This window comes from Gymnoscopelus braueri (genome assembly GCF_963280865.1).
Source record: "Gymnoscopelus braueri genome assembly, chromosome: 23".
Lineage (NCBI taxonomy): Eukaryota > Metazoa > Chordata > Actinopteri > Myctophiformes > Myctophidae > Gymnoscopelus > Gymnoscopelus braueri.
In genome coordinates, this window is record NC_137625.1 from 37,297,595 (window position 1) to 37,317,177 (window position 19,583).

The 19,583-nt window shown below is 44.4% G+C and overlaps 1 protein-coding gene across 1 annotated transcript in view; it reads right to left on the reverse strand.

Annotated features, from left to right (window-relative positions):
- atxn7l1 (ataxin 7-like 1) overlaps window positions 1-19,583 on the reverse strand; it is a 77,628-nt gene that overhangs the window by 6,670 nt on the left and 51,375 nt on the right. Inside the window, 5 exon segments of the mRNA XM_080421203.1 lie at window positions 2,863-3,390; window positions 4,008-4,058; window positions 4,060-4,127; window positions 14,099-14,312; window positions 18,925-19,193. Coding sequence (XP_080277329.1) covers window positions 2,863-3,390; window positions 4,008-4,058; window positions 4,060-4,127; window positions 14,099-14,312; window positions 18,925-19,193 — 1,130 coding nt within the window.

The following is a 19,583-nucleotide window of genomic DNA, read 5'->3' on the forward strand; positions in this document are numbered from 1 at the left end:
GAAGGCTGCATAGCGCCCTGAAAATCTAGTTTGATAAAAACCACAAAGTCATGGTTCTATGTTCTAGAAATAAACCATTTTAAACTACACAGTCAGGGTTCTAAAATGCTACTGTTTCCGAGAGTCCTCAGAAAGCCCACGGCGAAAACAAGGAGATAGAAGGCAGAGAAGAGCTGTTGTGCATTATGTCACAGAGATTTACTATGCCATAATTATGACCTGCTGTAGCATAATGAGGCTGTTGTCGCTGTAAGATAAAAAACGTTGAGGCGCCGTAAAAAATATTGCCTCAAAGTTGACTGTTTGGTAAGAGTCAGTCTATAATTTGATGTATCTCAGAACAGCATGTGAAAAACAAGTCTGCAGTGACATCCAACTGGTCAGGCTAGAGCGGATTACAATTATGCTAATACAATTATGCTAATGTTTAGTCTGTCAATTGAGCTCTCACAGAGAATGAGATAGAATGGAGAAAATGAACAGTCGCTTATTGTTTTTTTGTTCAGGTTTAACTGGTGTGTGTCCACTGATGGCGTAATGGTTCTCAAAGTGGGGTCCGGACACCCCCAGGGGTCCTTGCTGGGGGGTCCGCAGCAAAGTGAGAAACAGTTTAACCACTTAAGCTCTATTGTACTTTCAAAAATGTTTAATCGCACAACGTCACAATGCATCACATGATCACGTGTTGCGAGTGACCATGTAGATGTGTTCTTTTTTCTTTTTTACATTTTGAAAATGTAAAATGACATGCCCAAAAATATGGACACCAGGTTGGAAGTGGTTCATTTCACTATCATTTCATGAAGTGGAAGTTAAGCCATTAACCCAGTGAGAGAATGTATAAGAATTACTATCATAGGTTTCTCTCTCTACACCTACAGTAGAGACATTTGTAGAATGATATGCACTAAATCTCATATAACAACAAAAGTCTTCTCTTATGGGGTTTCCGGGCACAAAATCTTTCCAAATGGGTGGTCCGTGGCCTAATACATATCAATTTGGGGGGTCCTTGACATGAAAATGTTATGATTTAATGGTTGCGGTACATGTGCCAAATCCTGAACTAGGACTGAACCCCATCAGTCTTCTCCTTTGTGGATCTTTCTACGCAGCGTTCCATTTAGCTTCGTCTGATTTAATAAGGAAATAATAAACTACAAATACTGCATCTTGGTTGTGTGCCTCCACCAACCAGTTGCTGTTTAGATCCACGTCTGTCACACCCAAGGGAGTTTAGTAAAGAGTTATGTGTATTCTTCAGTGGTGTAAGGTAAGTACAAATTTGAGGTATTTTTAACTTTAACTGGAGTATTTAAAATGTCCTGTACTTTTACGTCTCCACTACATCTTAGTGAAAAATATTATACTTTTACTCCACTATAATTATTTGAAAACTTTAGTTACTAGTTACTTTGTAGATTCTGATTATTGACTATTATTACAAAACATACACTAACCACTTCAGCCATTTCGGCCATTTGAAACTAGGTGATCTACAAGCTCACAATGTGCCGCGATGCGACAAATTGTGAACTTGAAATGGGACATTCTGCATAATGAGTACTTTCTACTTTTGGTACTTAAATACATTTTGATACGAATACGTTTGTACTTTTCCCAATTAAAAATGTAATTCCCTGACTTTTACTAGTATTTCTATATTGCAGTATTGATACTTTTTCCACCACAATTTTTCTTATCACTATATTGACATGTCTGAAATGTGCCTATTCAGGTCATCGTGACCTTGATCTTTGACCAACAAAATCTGCATTTCATAATTTTACACTATAATACTTTTGTGTGAAATCTTGTCATAATAACTTTTTGAGTTGGGTCCAAAAACATGTTTTTTTGTGAGGTAACACACAGTAACCTTGACCTTTGACGGACATATTCTGTTCCTTTCCATTGAGGCTGAGTGGACAACATTTATGTAACATTTGTGTGATTAAATTCCCTCCAGGCGTTCCTGAGATATCATGTTCTCATGAACATGATATCTCAGGAACATAATGCCTAACATAATGCCTCCGGCCATGGCTGGCGCCGGCGGTGGCATAAAAACTCTATCAGTCAATTAATCTGTCATTCTAAACTCAATACAGTCAATTTAATTAATTCAATACTGCCAATTTAAACTCAATACAGCAAATTTAAATTCTGTACAGTCAAGGTAAAGTCAAATTTTAATTCAGTAGTTAATTTTAATTACTAAATACTGCCAATTTAAACTCAGCACAATCTATTTAAATTCAATACAGTCAATTTAATTTCAACACCAGGCAATTTAAACTTAATGCATGCTGATAATTTGTGGATGTGGTTGGAAATATGTCCTATCTACCAGGTTGAAGCATATACATATTTACAGTGACTGCTTATTGTCGTCATCATCCGTCAACTGCAGTCAAAATGAAAATGACCATGACTATTATTAGTTGTCTGTCCAAGTCAACCCGTCGGTTTGAGTACTATGGCTTAGACCATTTGTGGTACATATAGACCATATATTGTTATTATGTTGTTCACCTTTGGCCTTATGATATTTTCTGAGCAAGTGAAAATCGTAGAGTCAAGATACCACGGCACAGGCCCTGGTATCAGTTGTTTTGGGTACAGCTTGGTCCCGTGACACAAGCAAGTTCCTCTCTTATCTTTGTATATAGCCTTTCCTCAGAGAACTACTTGACCACCAACCTGTGTGTTTTAATGTGCTTCTCCAATGAGTTCCTGTATTAAACTCCTATCTTATAATGTGAAGTGCCTCTGACTCCGTTAGCCTCAACAATTACTGATTGATACAGAATTCCTCGACACCGCCCACGTGTTCCGAGTACTGTGGCTTTGACCACCCACCTGTTCTGAGTACTGTGGCTTTGACCTCCATCTGTCCTGGACAGCCAGTCCTCTCCCCTGCTCCCTGGATAGCTTCCCCCACGACCGGGGCCATTTCTCCGACCTTGGGCGGCCGCTGAGCCCCCCCTGCCCTGGAGGAACGCTGGATGGTAGCTGCTGCCGTTCCTCTTGTGGCTATCGACGTTCGGAGAGGAAGAAGAGGAAGACGACGAGAACGACGAAGACGATGACAAAGAAGGAGATGAGGAGTGCACAGTAGACCTCCTCTTCTTGGCATTCGGTACCGAATCCCCCCTCCCTCTGGCGGGACGCCCCGGTTTTTGGGCGTTTGTGGTGCCATTTCGGGGTTTCCCTGCTGCGGAGACAGGGGCCGAAGGACCCCGCATGGCGAAGACACCTGCCGGGGAGGCCCACTGGGCGTAGGAGGAGAACGAGGAAAAAGGCTGGGAGGGGGAGGGGAAGAGAGGAGGAGGGGTGAGGGAGGTGGCAGAGGGAGAGGGGGAGGGAGAGACTGCTAGCGGCATCTTCCTGAAAGAGCAAAAACAATGGGACGATTTCAGGTTCAAGGTTCAACTTTGTCAACAATACCAAAAGCCACGTGAAATTCATTGTGCGCTAAAAACCAACAGAGTTTTCCTGAGTTATCCCTTATTTCTAGGAACAAACAGACACACACACACACATAGATCCCAGGCTGCGTTCATTCAGTGAAATTCCCCTACACACCAACAATAAACTTGAATAACAGTAACAGTATGTTGGAACTGGACAGAGGTCAGAATTAAACTAATTGCTTCTGTGCTGGAGGTCACTGATTGCGCATAATGAACATAATCAGCTCATTATTATCCCAGAGCAGGGTGCAGTTCACACACACACACACACACACACACACACACACACACACACACACACACACACACACACACACACACACACACACACACACACACACACACACACACACACACACACACACACACACACACACACACACACACACACACAGTATCCCTCCTTCATAGATAGGACTTATTCATTCTATAAAATATGCACACACAATTCTGTCTAATTTTCTTTCTCTACATTATTTTCTCTTTCTCACACACACACACACACACACTCTCTCACTCTCTCCCTCTCACCTCCACATTTGTGCGTTGAGGTGTCTCTCCACCATGCTTTGCAGGGCCAGTCATTCTGTCCCATCGGCGGTCGAACACATAGTGACCACGACCCATCAGCCTGCTGCTAAACACACAACACTACAGAGAGAGAGAGAGAGAGAGAGAGAGAGAGGGGGGGGGTTGGAAGAGAGAGATGGGCAGAGCAGGGAGAAGGGAAAAAAGAGGGAGCGAACAGTGAGACAGCAAGAGGTGGAGAGAGAGAGAGAGAGAGAAGGAGAAAGGTGGGAGGGCGAAAGAGTGAAGTGGAGAAGTAAGGGATGGAGGAATAAGATGGGGACGGGGAGTAGGCAGAGAGAGAGAGAGAGGCAGAGACAGAGATAAATGAGACAGACAGAAACAGAGAGGCAGAAAGAGATCTTGATTATAATTGACAGGAATGAAATATGATGAAAGCCATGACCAACAAGTCTAGCTCCAGCACTGCATCCCTGCAGAGATCTGAGGGATATTATGAACAAGACCGGATGGATTTGAAAGCACAAGTTGGACATTGATCTTTCTACACACGTATGTACTGTGTACTCCAAACTAGATGAAAGGATTCACTGAATAACTGATGAATCGATTGTCAGGGAATTAACAGAATAAAATGTTGGTAATTGCCTCATATTAATCATGCATGTTCTAACATGAAAACATCTGACATGTTCCATTTAGAACTTCACGAAAATGTGAATGCTTGTATTTGCTCCATCTTACATAATTAAAGGAATAATTGATTGTGAAAATAATGGCTAGTTGCAGCTCTACTGAGATTTGTATAAAGGTTATTTTACTCTCGTACGCTGCTCTTAAGCACAGTGGTTCCAAGCCCTGGTTGGTGCTCTCAGGAAACTCCTAGTAGGAAGATATTTGCATTTGCATCCTGGGGCCATAAAGTATGTATTAAGAGTGCGTATGCATAAAAATGATGCTGAGCAAATATCTATGTAAAGATGGGTATACACGAAAAGGAAACTGCAGGTGGTGTATGCACATTTTCAGGAAGTGTGTTTCGGTGACAGTCACGTCGAGACATTATGCAGGAAGAACCTGTGCTTTGAGTGAAGGCCATCATAGCAACATAAATGTTCATCCATTTTAAATTGGTGTAGTCTGCTCAAGATCACATAAGAATTGGCTACTTTAATGCCCATTGCATTTGCATGACTGACAGACGTCTACCCATCATGGGCTGGGGGAGAGAGCATCCCACTCTCCTCTCCTCCTCCAGTGTCTGTGATACTTGCCTTGTGGGCAGTGTTACAGCGTAAATATATTTACTGTATGAGCACATTTCTCCCACTCCCTTGTTTTATTTCAAATATTCACTCGATGTCTCGCCTATGGGAGAGCGCCCTCTGGCGTGATCACAGAAGCATTACCTTATAAACTCCAGACAAACCTTTGGCTGGATTCTGACCTCCCTCTGACTGGAGGGCCCGCCCTCCATCCTATATAAGTCAGGGGAGAGTCATTTTCCGTAATTCAGTTTTTCTTCTCGTTCGATCGAGGAAGCACCTTCTCAGTCCACCTTATGGAGTCGGCACGGCGAAAGTCTCATCAGGACAGGATAATATCTTGGACCGCGAGACGCTGCTGACGGTAGGTGTTGACTTTCTTTACAAAACCTGTGACAATATCGCACGGTTCTTCCTAGAGGAACTTAACATGTTCCCTAGTTTTTCTAGCTTAAATTGCTAACGTGTAGTATAGTCTGCTACTTCTCAGTCTAGTAGCCGTGAGCCAGGGGATGAGCCTAATAAGCTCTCCTCAGCCCCACGGGCTGCTAGCCACAGTTAGCCCCGAGCTAGCTAGGAGAAAAACAAACACGCCAGCATAGTCTGCTCGGCCCCCGTGTTTTGTTTTTCCCTCCTCCCTGTTCCGTTCTTCAAGCTTAAAACGCTTAACGTGAACATGGCCTCCGCAGCTCCGAAGAGCCGGACCGGGTCCAACAGAGCCCCGGTCCCGCAGAAAGAGTGCGAGACGCCACCGACTAGCATCATATACTACCAGCTAGCGTAGCGCGTCGTCACCGGGAGCTTAACAAGCTCCCACTAGCGACACTGCTTGCAGGCTATCATGCTAACACAGAGTAAACACGACATCTTAAGATCGTGTTTTTCTCCAGGGTGACTTCTTACCCACGAGCTAACACCGAGTAAACACACCAGCGTCGTCCGCTCTTAGTGTGCTTTCTCCGGGTCAGCGCTGCACGCCACCAACTAGCATCATAGAATACCAGCTAGTTTTTAGCATGTTGTCACCGGTGAGTTTAATAAACTCCCACTAACAACACGTTTGGCAGGCTACAGCAAACACGGCAGCATCTCTGCTTTACATCGTGGTTTTCTCCGAGGTGATTCTTAGCCAAGAGCTAAAACACTGAACAAACACACCAGTGTTTACACTCTTAGTGTGTTTTTTCTCTGGGACAGCCCTGCACGCCACCAACTAGCATAATACGCTACCAGCTAGCTTAGTGCGTTGCCATCGGTGAGCTTAACAAGCTCCCACTAGCAACACGTTACACACTGCGTGCTGACACAGAGTAAACACGACAGCATAACCTGCTTCACATCGTGTTTTCTCTCCGAGGTGGTTTTTAGCCATGAGCTAAACACCGGGCAAACACACCAGAGAAGGCACTCGCATAGCGTCTTACATAGACGATGGGCTGCTACAAGCCGACTCAAGAATCGGCGGCAAGGCAGCATACTCAGAAAGTGGTGTCTCACCTACTGAAATCGGGTTTTCAGGGTCAACTGCGTGTTGGTGCCTGCACAGACGGCGAATTTCATAGGCAGGACTCTGAACTCGCTATCGTTCAGAGCCAGCCCGCCACCGAAAAGGATCAGTCCTTTTTGTCCTGCCTAGCACAATTTTACACGGGCCAGAGGGTCTCCTTCAAAGTGTGCATGGAAATGTCAGGTATGATGGCCTTAGCCGTATCGCTAAGACGATTGGGCAGTTGCTGTCGTGTGTTGGTCACAGAGGAATGTGTAACAACGCTGTGTCGCTGGAGGAATCTGTGATTCCTCTCAGACGAATGGTCTCTGCACCCGGAGATACCAGGACAGATCTGGGATCCTTTGATCGCCCCCAGATGGATCTTTTTGCTTCACTGGAAGACACGGGATGTCCGTTGTTCTTCCCAGTGGAGGGTGCAGTGCCTCTGGGTCGAAATGCACTAGTGCACGAATGGCTCAGAACTCTTTTTATGCTTTCCTCCGCTGTCCCTGTTAGGTCCCACACTCGTGAGAGTGAGGGACCAGGGGCTGATGGTGATACTGGTGGCCCCAGAATGGGGTCACTGGGTGTCAGTCGAACCTCTCCTGTGCGACCGCTTGTGGCTGCTTCCGTTACGCGGAAACATGCTAACGCTAGCAGGGGGCGAGATATTTTGTCCCTGACCAGAACATCTGACTCTCTGGGCTCAGCCCATGAGGGGATGAATCTGAGTACTGAGGGGTTACCCCAGAACGGTTTTGAGATAAGGTGCGAGAAGTCTCGCACTGTGCCGTTCTAAGCCCATGTCCATTAAGTCCTTTTCTACAGGATTTAATGGATAAGGGCAGAGCCTTTTCCACAATAAAAGTCTGCTTGGCGGCTATCTCAGCCTGCCGTATTTGCTTGAGGCCGAGACGGTGGGTCAGCACCGCCTGATTTGTCGGTTCATGGAAGGGACCGGACGTCTCTTCCCGAGTCAAAGTCCCCGGTGTCACCCTGGGATTTGAGCCTGGTGTTGGACTCCTTATCTCGGTCACTTTTCGAGCCTCTGAGTCAAATTGACAGAACAACTGTCAGTCAAGACTGCGTTACTGATGGCTTCAGTGACTACTGGAGAGCTCAGTAATCTTCATGCACTGTCAGTACACGAGGAGTGTACACAGTCAAGGAAGGGGCTACAAGGGTGGTTGTCAGACCCAGACCTGGGTATGTGCCAAAGAACCCCTTGGTACCAAGTGTCCTTGTGACCTTGAATGCGTTTCACCCGCCTCTTTTCGCCTCATAGGAGGATGAAAGGTTACATTGCCTTTGTCCGGTTCGGGCTTTGGAAATGTGCATTGGCAGATCTAGGGCTTTGAGAAAGTCAGATCAGCTATTTGTGTCATGGGCTCCACGGATGGTGGGCAAGCCCATTGCATAACAGACACTTTCCCACTGGATTGTAGAGGCTATTCAGTTAGCCTATTCCAGTGGTGGGATGCTGCCCCAGTGGGACTGAGGGCACATTCTACAAGGGAAATAGCGACATCATGGGCCCTCTTCGGGGGGGTCTCCATTTGGGATGTCTGCAGTGTGGCATGTTGGGCTTAGGCCTTGACATTTGCCAGGTTCTACAGTTTGGACGTAACTGCAGCCCCTGTGGCGCATACGGTCCATAGTGTAGCCTCCAGACGGGGGTCAGGCCCCTAGGCTGGTTATTCTGGACTTCGAGATAACAATCAGGGAGTTTACTATATCTCCCATAGGCGAGACATCGAGTGAATATTTGAAATAAAACTATAGGTTACTGGACGTAACCCCGGTTTTATGATAATATGAGCGAGATGTCTCGAAAGACACCCTTCTTGTTTACGAACGAGAAGAAAAATGTTATCTTGAATTACGGAAAATGACTCTCCCCTGACTTATATAGGATGGAGGGCGGGCCCTCCAGTCAGAGGGAGGTCAGAATCCAGCCAAAGGTTTGTCTGGAGTTTATAAGGTAATGCTTCTGTGATCACGCCAGAGGGCGCTCTCCCATAGGCGAGACATCTCGCTCATATTATCATAAAACCGGGGTTACGTCCAGTAACCTATAGTTATTATTGTTTGATATACCGGTAACATGCAAATAATGTTTCATTTGCCACCTCCTCAACTAATATCTACATTTCAGTCTGTTGAGCTTCTTTTTCACTGTTTCCTCAGCCACTGTCTTCAACATTTGGCCTAGAATCAAGAGGCATTTATTTGTCACTCATACAGGCACAAGCAGCGAAATGGTGGGACATGCTCCACTCTGCTCCGCTCCATTTATTTGTCACTCATACAGGCAAAAGTAGCGAAATGGTGGGACATGCTCCGCAGGGACCGTGCTAACACGGCAGCAGTGTCAAATGGGCAAGAAGCAGAAGGGCATTATACGTACATCAAAGACGTGTCTATTCCACTTGTCTATGTGCATATAAAAGTAGCATTTTGAGCAGCTGCTCAGGATTCTTACAGTCGTTTTATTTAGTGTTTGTTACTTTAATTTTGTGTTTTTTTAAACTGTCCTCAGACATTCAGGGCTCTGACAGCCGCAGGCAAGAAAAGTCTCTTTCTAAGCACTGAGCCCCGGGCTATATGAGACACCTCCAGTGTTTTCCATTTCGCATGATCGCAAACAGTCCGTTACTGGGATGGTGTTTGTCCTTCATAATTGTTTTTGCCCTGCTCAAGCACTTGCTGTTCTATATATTCCTCCAGGGACGGGAGAGAGCTCCCTGCGGTGCACTCTGCAGCCACCCTCTGCGCAGCATCTATTTGGTGCTGATGCTGCGCAAACATTCATCCGTATGTTCTCGGGTGTCCATGTCTTCGTAGGTGTCTACTCATGGACTCGTTAAGACCTGGGACAGATGATTTACTGTATGCATCCACATACTGTAAATAACAATGCCCTCAACAAAAACAGAACTTAACTGAACTGACTGAAGTGCTTAAAAAGTCAAAATTGTCAAACAGAATAAAGACAAGGAAGATAAAGAAATATCTTTTTCACATTCTTTTGCAGAGTTGTACCAAATAAATAAATAAAGACTGCTTCTGTAAATAACCAGGCTTGTTTGCTTACACGGATACTTGCACTGATGTACACAGATCCATGTACTACCTTACCTCACCACACATTCTAATATACCCCTCAATTCTGCACATTACACATTGGTGATATGATGTTTTTAAAGCGGGGTAGAGTGTTTGTCTTACCTGTACTTTTTTAACCTTATTTTACTTTTTATTTTATTTTTCTTATTACAGACCAGTTTTATCCTTATTATTATTATGTATTATTAATATTATTATTATTATTATTATTATTATGCGTATTGTTGTTGTTAGCGACAGTGTTGCAGACCATGTCACACCAACATTTGACTGCTTGTACCTGTATGAGTGAGTGACAAATAAAGTGATTCATAAAACACGCCACCCACGGAGAGAGGAGGGCAGCCAGACATTTTGTTCTTTTCTACACTTCATTAGATTTATTGGTACAGTGGAGAAAAACTGCAAAGTTAACAGCATGGAACGCACAGAAATATGACACACTGGGTGAGCAAATTATTATTATTTGTTATTTATTCCTCTTTCAATACTTTTCTCTTGAGCTGTATTTTATTTTAGGAGGTGTTCATCCTTTGTCCATGTACTTTTTATGTTCCCCCCATCAAAGTAGAACCTGTGCTGCTGGGACTGAGTTGAGTTTAAGAAGGGACATACACGGTAGAAGGGCATCTTAAAGACCTTTATCCCAATGTGCAAATGATAAGTGATATTTAGAATAAAGATGAGTTCAAATTAGTCTAACGTTTGCTTTGTATGTGTCGTTCCAATGTCATACAATGACACATTACTGCAAAAAAAAGGAAGCAATTATTTTACCACATGAACTCTAGCGTACCTATTCTAAGGTCTTAACAGGTGAACATAGACACATACAAAAATGTGTATGAAGAGATTTGGTGTAGAGGGAAAAAGGAGGGGACCAAGTATAGACCCCTGGGTCTACAACCACGTAAACAAACCCTATATACTCGGTTCCTGTTGGCTCAGCCAGTTAGTACACAACATGTGCTCCTTGTGAGTTTAGCAACGAGAATCCAAGTTCACATCCAACTTCTGCTCTAATGTCAACTTTTTACTTTTACAGCAGTGCTGTCTCTGGTGTCTGAGTTTCCCCTGTGGGATCCTATCTAATCAATCTATCAATCTATCTAACTTTCTATCTATCTCTGCCCTTGGATTCTCCTATCTCTCTACCCTCTCCTACCTCAGAAATATAAAGCATAAAAATACGAGAAAAGTGTGCTCCTCAGAGTACAGGTCTCTGCCAGGCTGGGTTGCATACCCAGGGCCCGCAAACTTTGGAAATGAGTCACGGGCAATTGTAATGGGACCTGAAATATCTGACTCATACATCTTGATCACATGACCCCAGAGGCAAAAAGTGAGTTTTGAAGAAAACACAAAATGGAAAACGTAATCTGGCACAAATGGGGCCTATATGTTGCGTCATGATCCAAGGAATCCAGGGGGGAAAGACGATGATTGTATGACCTACGGTTCAAGAGTTTTAGGCCAAAACGTGAAGTGAGCTATTGTAGTAAGGCCGATTTGAAAAATGTAGGGTGACATTTCTTCCTTGGCCTAGTCTAGTGGGACTGTGCGTGCAAAGCTTGATGGCAATCGGACGCTTTCTTTATGATTTGTGGCATTTTGTTCAAAACGGGCTACTCCTGCAAACTTTGGAAGCCAATCTTAGCCAATCAGCCAATATGAAAATTCGGACAAATAAGTCTTCTTCACATGACTAGAGATCATGTGTACAGATTTGCGTGAGGTTTGGACAAAATCTGTAGGCATAATATCAAAAAATGAGTTAAGCAAAAGTCCGACTCCTGTAGGTACTATAAGCGGACGATGTGACGTACAGACACAAGGAAGGACAGGGATGAAAACATAGTTTCCGGCCTTCGGCCTGGCAGAGACAGCTAGAAAAAAATAAAAATACCAATCTTAAAGCAGAGAAGTTTAGAGGTTTCCACATGACAGTGATGTAATTCAGTTAGCTTGAAACCAATTATACATCAAAAAGTGATCATTTCCGCCGGCCAAACTCCTAAGCCACTGTGAGGTAGAATGGGTAGACTCAGACCCAATTAGATCATTCCACATGAACCTAAAAGAAAAATAAATCCTGAATTTAAAGCTCGCTTCAAAGCTGGCAACTTTGTAAGTTCAAAGACAAGTTCAAAGATTCTGCTTGTTGTCGTTATTTGGACTTTGTTTATCAGAAGAAACACTTTTTGCTGAGCTCAGATGTTGAGAATCAGCAGTAGCCTAGCCTTGACTCACACACACACACACACACACACACACACACACACACACACACACACACACACACACACACACACACACACACACACACACACACACACACACACACACACACACACACACACACACACACACACACACACACACACACACACACCTGGGAGGTGTCCATGTTTGTGTGTGTGCGTGTGCACGCACGAGTGTGTGTGTGTATGAAGTAAACAAAGAACAAACTAGAAAAAGTGCTCCTCGGAGCACAGGTCTCCGCCAGGTCAGGTACGTTATTGTGGCCTCCTGGTGGCGCTATAATAGGCCAATGTGAAAAGGGTGCCATTTATTCTTCGGTCTTTCACGGCAATCAGACACTGCATTCATAGCCTGCTGCAACCCTCCTGATTTCGTGTATAAAGGGGCGTGTGTATAGAGCCGGCGAGAGACGGCGCCTGATCCCATTGGTTCACCGATCTGTCCGTCAACCCCCGCCCCGTTAACACAACATTACGAGCGACGCCCACTGCACTCTGGTTGGTTGGGAAATGAAACACTTCCTCATACCCAGTACAGGCTATAGTTGGGCCAGGCTTTTATTTTTTAGCAAAACTAAGCAATAAAAGCCTGGAGATCGAGGCTACTGCATTCATGATTTGAGGCATTTTGTTCCAAAAATGTGTTTTGCTAAATTAGACCTGCTGGTGGCGCTATAACAGGCCAATGTGAAAAGGGTGGCATTTCTTCCTCGGCCTAGTGGGAATGTGCGTGTGAAAATTCACGGAAATCGCAAGCTGTGTGCATAGTTTGAGGCTTTTTGTTCAAAATGGACCAATCCTGCAAACTTTGGAAGCCAACCATAGGCAATGAGGATGGAATATGGGAAATCGGACATATTTGTGTTGATCACATGACTATAGAGATACTGTGTACCGATTTGCATGACGTTTGGATAAAATCTGTAGGAGTAATGTAAAAAAAAAAGGGGTTTGCACAAATCGGCCTCCTGGTGGCGCTATAACAGGCCCATGTGAAAAAGGGGCAGAGGTTCTGAATTGGCATCCAGGGAGTGTGTGTGCACAGTTTCGGAGCGACCGGGCCAACGGTGCCAGAGATTAGCTGCTAACACACAGACAGGACACACGGACGGACGGACACACACACGGACGGACGGACAGGGGCGAAAACATACTCTCTCGCCATGCCTTTCGGCCTGGCGGAGACAATAATAAATGAGTCAAGAGACCACCAGTCAATCCCATAACAACTACTGACAAAAAAGATCATTGATTTTAATAACGACGCGTTGTGAACTTGTAGATCGGCTATATTTCCTTTTTTGCATTATTCTCTCTGCCCAGTCCCTATCCCCATAATTATTTTTGCGATTATTAAAAAGTAATTGAAAAAGAAATCAATGGAATAATCACTAAGAAGATAATCCATAGTTGCAGATTCATTTATTGTGTTGTCAGGCATCTCTGGAACCACATGTAAACCTGCTGGCCTCTAAGTTTCTAAGTGAAACGAATATGTGCTATTAACAACTTGACAAAAACGTTAATGCTTGCCCCATATTATAAAATGTTTTTGAATGCTGGGTGAAACATATTAAACACATTTCAAGATGTTCTATTTGAGTTTCATTTTTGATAAAGATAATCTTACCATCATTTTGTACTTTACTACATTATTTTAAAGAAATACCACGGTCAAAGTAACAGAGACAAATGTTGGTTACTTGTTCCCAAATGTTATGCTATTTAGGATTTATTTTTTGCTTGACCGCAATGTTATTTAGATAGCATGTTGTTAAACCTGGTATCCTAGTTTCTTTGAAGTACTAAATTATTTTCTTTACACTCTATTTACTTGACCATTTACCCTGTCGTTTGTTGACCAACTCTGATCTCGCACTTGTAAGTCGCTTTGGATGAGAGCGTCTGCTAAATGCCTGAACTGTAAATGGTAAAACTGCAGTCCATACTCACGCCCAGCGGTCGGGGGTGGTGGGTGGAGAAATGGCAGGCCGGTCTGTCAGCTGCATCGTCTGAAGTCTCCACGTCTCCGTCGTCACTGGAGAGACGCGCGTTGTCCCCCGCCGCCCTCCCCCAGCCGTGGGGAGAGGGCTCTGGGTTGGAGGCCGGGGCTGGGGCCGGCGGAGCAGCAGGGAGCGCAGCGGAGCTGGAGATCAATCCAGGCACCCTTTAGATGGGAGCAGGGGGGGGGTAGTGGAGAAAGAGGGAGAAAAAAGGGAACAGAGAAAGAAGCATACGAAAACGTGGAAAGCGGGATAGGGGAAGAGAGGGATAGAAAAGGAGAAGGGAGGAAGAAAAAAAGGGAGAGAAAGATGGGAGTGAAAAAGACAGAAAAATATCAATTATGTTCAGACGATGCAGCTATTACATCTAGACAAAGAGTACAAACAGGATTTTCCAGAAGTTGTGAGTTGAATCAGGGCAAGGCAAGGCAAGTTTATTTGTATAGCACGTTTCATACACAAAGGCAATTCAAAATGCTTCACAAAAAGCATAAAAAAGGCATTAAAATAAATAAATCGCATTTAAAACCATAATAGAAGGAACACACAATGGGGGGCGTGGGGGACTAAACAAAACAAGCAACAGTAGGTCAGGGTATATTTGTGGTTTTGATTTTTTCTCACATTATCAGAGTGGTCACAAGAGTCCGATTATTTACGAGCATTTTAAAACAAACACATGGGACTATAACCCACAGACCAAAAGGGACTCATTTTCAATTTAGGCATTCAGCAGATGCTCTTATCCAGAATGTCTTACAAAGTGCAAGGTCAATGTAAGTGGCATCAACCCTTGTCAACCATCAACAGGTGAAATGATAACAAGGAAATGAGTGCTAGGGGGTGAGGTAGAGTGTGAAGAGGTGATTGCTAGGGGGTGAGGCAGAGTGTGAAGAGGTGATTGCTAGGGGGTGAGGTAGAGTGTGAAGAGGTGATTGCTAGGGGGTGAGGTAGAGTGTGAAGAGGTGATTGCTAGGGGGTAAGGTAGAGTGTGAAGAGGTGATTGCTAGGGGGAGAGGTAGAGTGTGAAGAGGTGAGTGCTAGGGGGTGAGGTAGAGTGTGAAGAGGTGAGTGCTAGGGGGTGAGGTAGAGTGTGAAGAGGTGATTGCTAGGGGATCAGGTAGAGTGTGAAGAGGTGATTGCTAGGGGGTGAGGTAGAGTATGAAGAGGTGATTGCTAGGGGGTGAGGTAGAGTGTGAAGAGGTGATTGCTAGGGGGTAAGGGAGAGTGTGAAGAGGTGATTGCTAGGGGGTGAGGTAGAGTGTGAAGAGGTGATTGCTAGGGGGTGAGGTAGAGTGTGAAGATGTGATTGCTAGGGGGTGAGGTAGAGTGTGAAGAGGTGATTGCTAGGGGGTGAGGTAGAGTGTGAAGAGGTGAGTGCTAGGGGGTGAGGTAGAGTATGAAGAAGTGATTGCTAGGGGGTGAGGTAGAGTGTGAAGAGGTGATTGCTAGGGGGTGAGGTAGAGTGTGAAGAGGTGATTGCTAGGGGATCAGGTAGAGTGTGAAGAGGTGATTGCTAGGGGGTAAGGGAGAGTGTGAAGAGGTGATTGCTAGGGGGTGAGGTAGAGTGTGAAGAGGTGATTGCTAGGGGGTGAGGTAGAGTGTGAAGATGTGATTGCTAGGGGGTGAGGTAGAGTGTGAAGAGGTGATTGCTAGGGGGTGAGGTAGAGTGTGAAGAGGTGATTGCTAGGGGATCAGGTAGAGTGTGAAAAGATGAGTGCTAAGGGGTGAAGTAGAGTCTGGAGGAAGGTATTGATCCTTCAGACTTAGATACTGAACCCCTCACTGTTCTTGATGAGCACTAATATCTCCTGAGGAAATAGCTGAGCTACTGTACAAGCTCACAACGGGTCACAGCGCGACAGCATCCGCTTGCATTCTCATAATAGAGGTTAAAAAAATAATCCACCATAATGCAGGGGGCCTGATAGCCGAGTGGTTAGGGTGCGTACCATTATGCGTACCATATATCGATTGGCTATTTTCAGTGAGTGACACTGATGTGCAACTAAGAATAAATCCGGCTTTAACTCTTTGCCTGCCATCGATGAGATTTCTCGTCGGATTCTGCTAAGACTCCAAGCCGTCGATGAGAAAGACAAGATTTTGTGTTTTCAGTGGTTTTCCACCAGTTGCCGTTGTTATCAACCGTATGAGAATCATGCCTTCACTGCTTGATGACGACGGACCCGGAATTGACGTCATTAAAAAAAAATTGAGCTAATTTACTTCCTGTTTATTTCCCACGGGGAAATCGCTATATCTCCGTTCCTCTTGCTTTACGGCAAAAACAAGCTGCATTCAAACGGCCACAGCTGTGCAATGTATTACCCCGCACGGATACGTTTTTTCCCTCTCTACTACGACAACCACGTGAGCGTAATGAGGCAATGTCTGTCAGGACGGAGGTCGCGGAGAATATTCCATGATTTTTCTAAGGTACAGTAAAATCGCTATTTTTCGCTGCCAGCAGTGGCACACTATTACACTATCACTCGGGCAGTCAAAGAGTTAAGATCATAAATGTCAAATATTAAATCCAAAAACGTATTGTGATACAGTATGCCTTCTTACACAGTATGCTAAATATATATATATTGTTGTGGGAGGTGGGGTGGGGTGGTTCATGAGGATTGTTTGAAATAATGCTAGTAGTGGTCCAGTTGAGAACCATGTGCTCAGCTTTTGTCAAAGCCCTGACAATGTCCTAGTTGATGCAAACATGTGTTTTCTCGATTAAAAGTGGATGTGAGTTCCTAAATGATCCCCTTCTCACTGACAGGCTTGGCACACTTTCAGTTGTGGAGATTTGTCATTTCTTCTACTGACAACTTTTATCCAGATTTAGTTTACAGTACCACCTAGTGGGGAGCAAGCTGAACTGCAGCGAAAGCCTCAGGTGTTGTTTCACTTCAGTTTAAACGTTTCAGTAAGTGGATTTAAAGTAATGATGAATAGATAAAACAGTAAAATATGAATACTGAAATGGTTAAGTTAATGTGGTTTTTAGCTTTCCATGTTGCAAAAACTGGTCTTTGAAATAGCACCTTAAGAAGACTGTACCCAGTGGTGGAAATGGCCTGGATTCGCTTTGGGAACCCTACTAGTCACGCGCGCGCAGCGCGCGTGCATGTGTGACCCGTGCGCGCGCGCTTCGCGTTTTTTTTTGCGGGTCTGGGCGGATTGGGGTGTTTTTTTTCGCGATTATGGGCGGATTGGGTTCGTTTTTTTTCCAGTTTTTGGTTTCTTTATTTTGGTTTTAGGGTTAGGATTAGGAGTTAGGTTAGGTTTATGTTATTTAATTCATATTTTTGCCTGATTTTACCAATTTATTATCACAAAAAACAATTTCTGCCTAATAAAATATTCAAACAAAATGGGTTTATACTAATGTATTTTGTGGATTATATTAGACAACAACTAGACCGTTTCTCAAATACTAATTACTTGCAAATAGTAAATGAGCATTCATTTTAATGTAAAAAATATTCCACGCAGCAGGATCAGTGTTGCGAGATTCTGTGAGAGAAACAAGCGACGAGGTCTATGAAAACAAGCCCAAAAGAAGCGACCAGTTTCACCACTTGAGCCCTATTAAATCAGCTATTTTCAAAAATAATCTTGAAAGCAAGCCCAAATAAGCAACTACACTTCAGAAACAAGACAAAAGAAAAGCAAACAGCAACTGAATATTTACAAGCGACTTTACAGGAAAACAAGCCCAAAGTCGCTTATAGTAATCAGACATGGCAACACTGAGCAGGATCAGCGACCACAGGACTTACTTGATAACTTTTCATTGCAGAGCAAACATTCAGGAAATCCATCTGAAGTGGCAATGAAAGCAAATGCCTCTGTCCATGAACTGTTAAATCCGCTGTTTTCCGCAGCTATCTTTCTTTTTTTGCCTTTAGAATCCATAGCGTAGCAGTGAACCACACACCCACCGGTTTGTTTACATGGCTGGCTGGGCGCCGTGCCGAAACGTGTGTCGCAGTGTCCCACACATGTCCGTAAAGCGTCCGTCAAGTTGCCGTACGGACGCCGGAAGTCCCATCCACTCCCATGTTAAGTTTAAAACCGGAAGTACCGTTCCGTTTTTTTTTTTACATGGGAGTGGACGGGGCTACCGTCACGTAGCGCACGCCGTTGTACGGACATGTGTGGCTGTACGTACCCTATGATGTAATTCTTAGTTGACAGAATTGTTGAAACTTAATATTTATTCTACAAATTTTTACAACATTGGAAAACGTAAGAATGTTTGTGTCACGTTTGGCCTCATACAGCAACCATAAATTAAAAATGTTATGTAAAAAAAAAAAAAAAAAAGTTGGACGCTCTGAAGAGCGTTCCCACACGTGTTCACAGCGTTCCCCCGCAACGGTTGCTATGGGAACGCCGTTCCCAAGCGTGCAACGCCATTTCCACCACTGACTGTACCTGATGCTACTTTTTTAACCCGGCCTCATGGCAGCACGTTATGCACACATCTGCATATGATGCTAATGTTATAAACAACATGTATACCTGCTATCACAAACGGCATCTGTACAGTTCATCTTTATTTGTTTTATTTAACCTGTTTCTATCTCTTTCCCTTCTGCTCTCACTCTAAAATAAAAAAATGTACCCACACTACTTTACACCTGTAAAGTTGTGATGTGACAATAAAGCTGATTCTAAAGCTGAATAAAGCTGAGTTAGTGTGTGTGTGCGTGCATGAATGAGTTGTAGAATTGTGAAATTGCATGTGTGTGCGCCCCGCTCCCACACCTTGGTATGTGTGCGTTGGCCAGCCGTAGTTTCAGCGTGGACAGGGGCCGTCCGTTGGGGCAGTGAGGCTTGCTGGGAGACGTAGTTTCCTGTGACATCGCAGCCATGCCGCCGCCGCTGTCCTTCCTGGCCTGCTGCGCGTCTTCCTTCTCTTTCTCCTTCTCTTTGGGCGTGTCCTTCTCCTTGGCCCGGCCCTTGTGCTCGGCCAGGAGGCTGTCGAAGTGTTTCGTGCGCCCGGGCACGGCTCTGCGGTGAGTCAGGGAGTGGGTCTGGAACACAGACAAGCACAGGATAAGGTTTAGGAAAAAATTAAGCACATAAAAACCCCCATAGGCTGTTGAGCGGAGTCCCTCAGGGCTTAAGGGCATTACTTAAGTTAAGGCCACGGACCCCCATTTGAAATATTTTGTGCCATGAACCCCATCAGAGCAGATTTGTATTGTTAAACATTTTCAAGATAATTCTAAAGAAAATCTAGTGTATCTACAAGCACACATTGTAGATTGTAGATCGGCTATGTTCGAATAGCCCAAGTATAAATAAGTGGTTAAAGTGATTTTTATGCTATGTCGACTCATTTTGCTGGGGACCCCCTGGAACCCCCTCAAGGACCCCTTTGAGAACCACACAACACGTTGAGAGTTTGTAGATAGGCTATT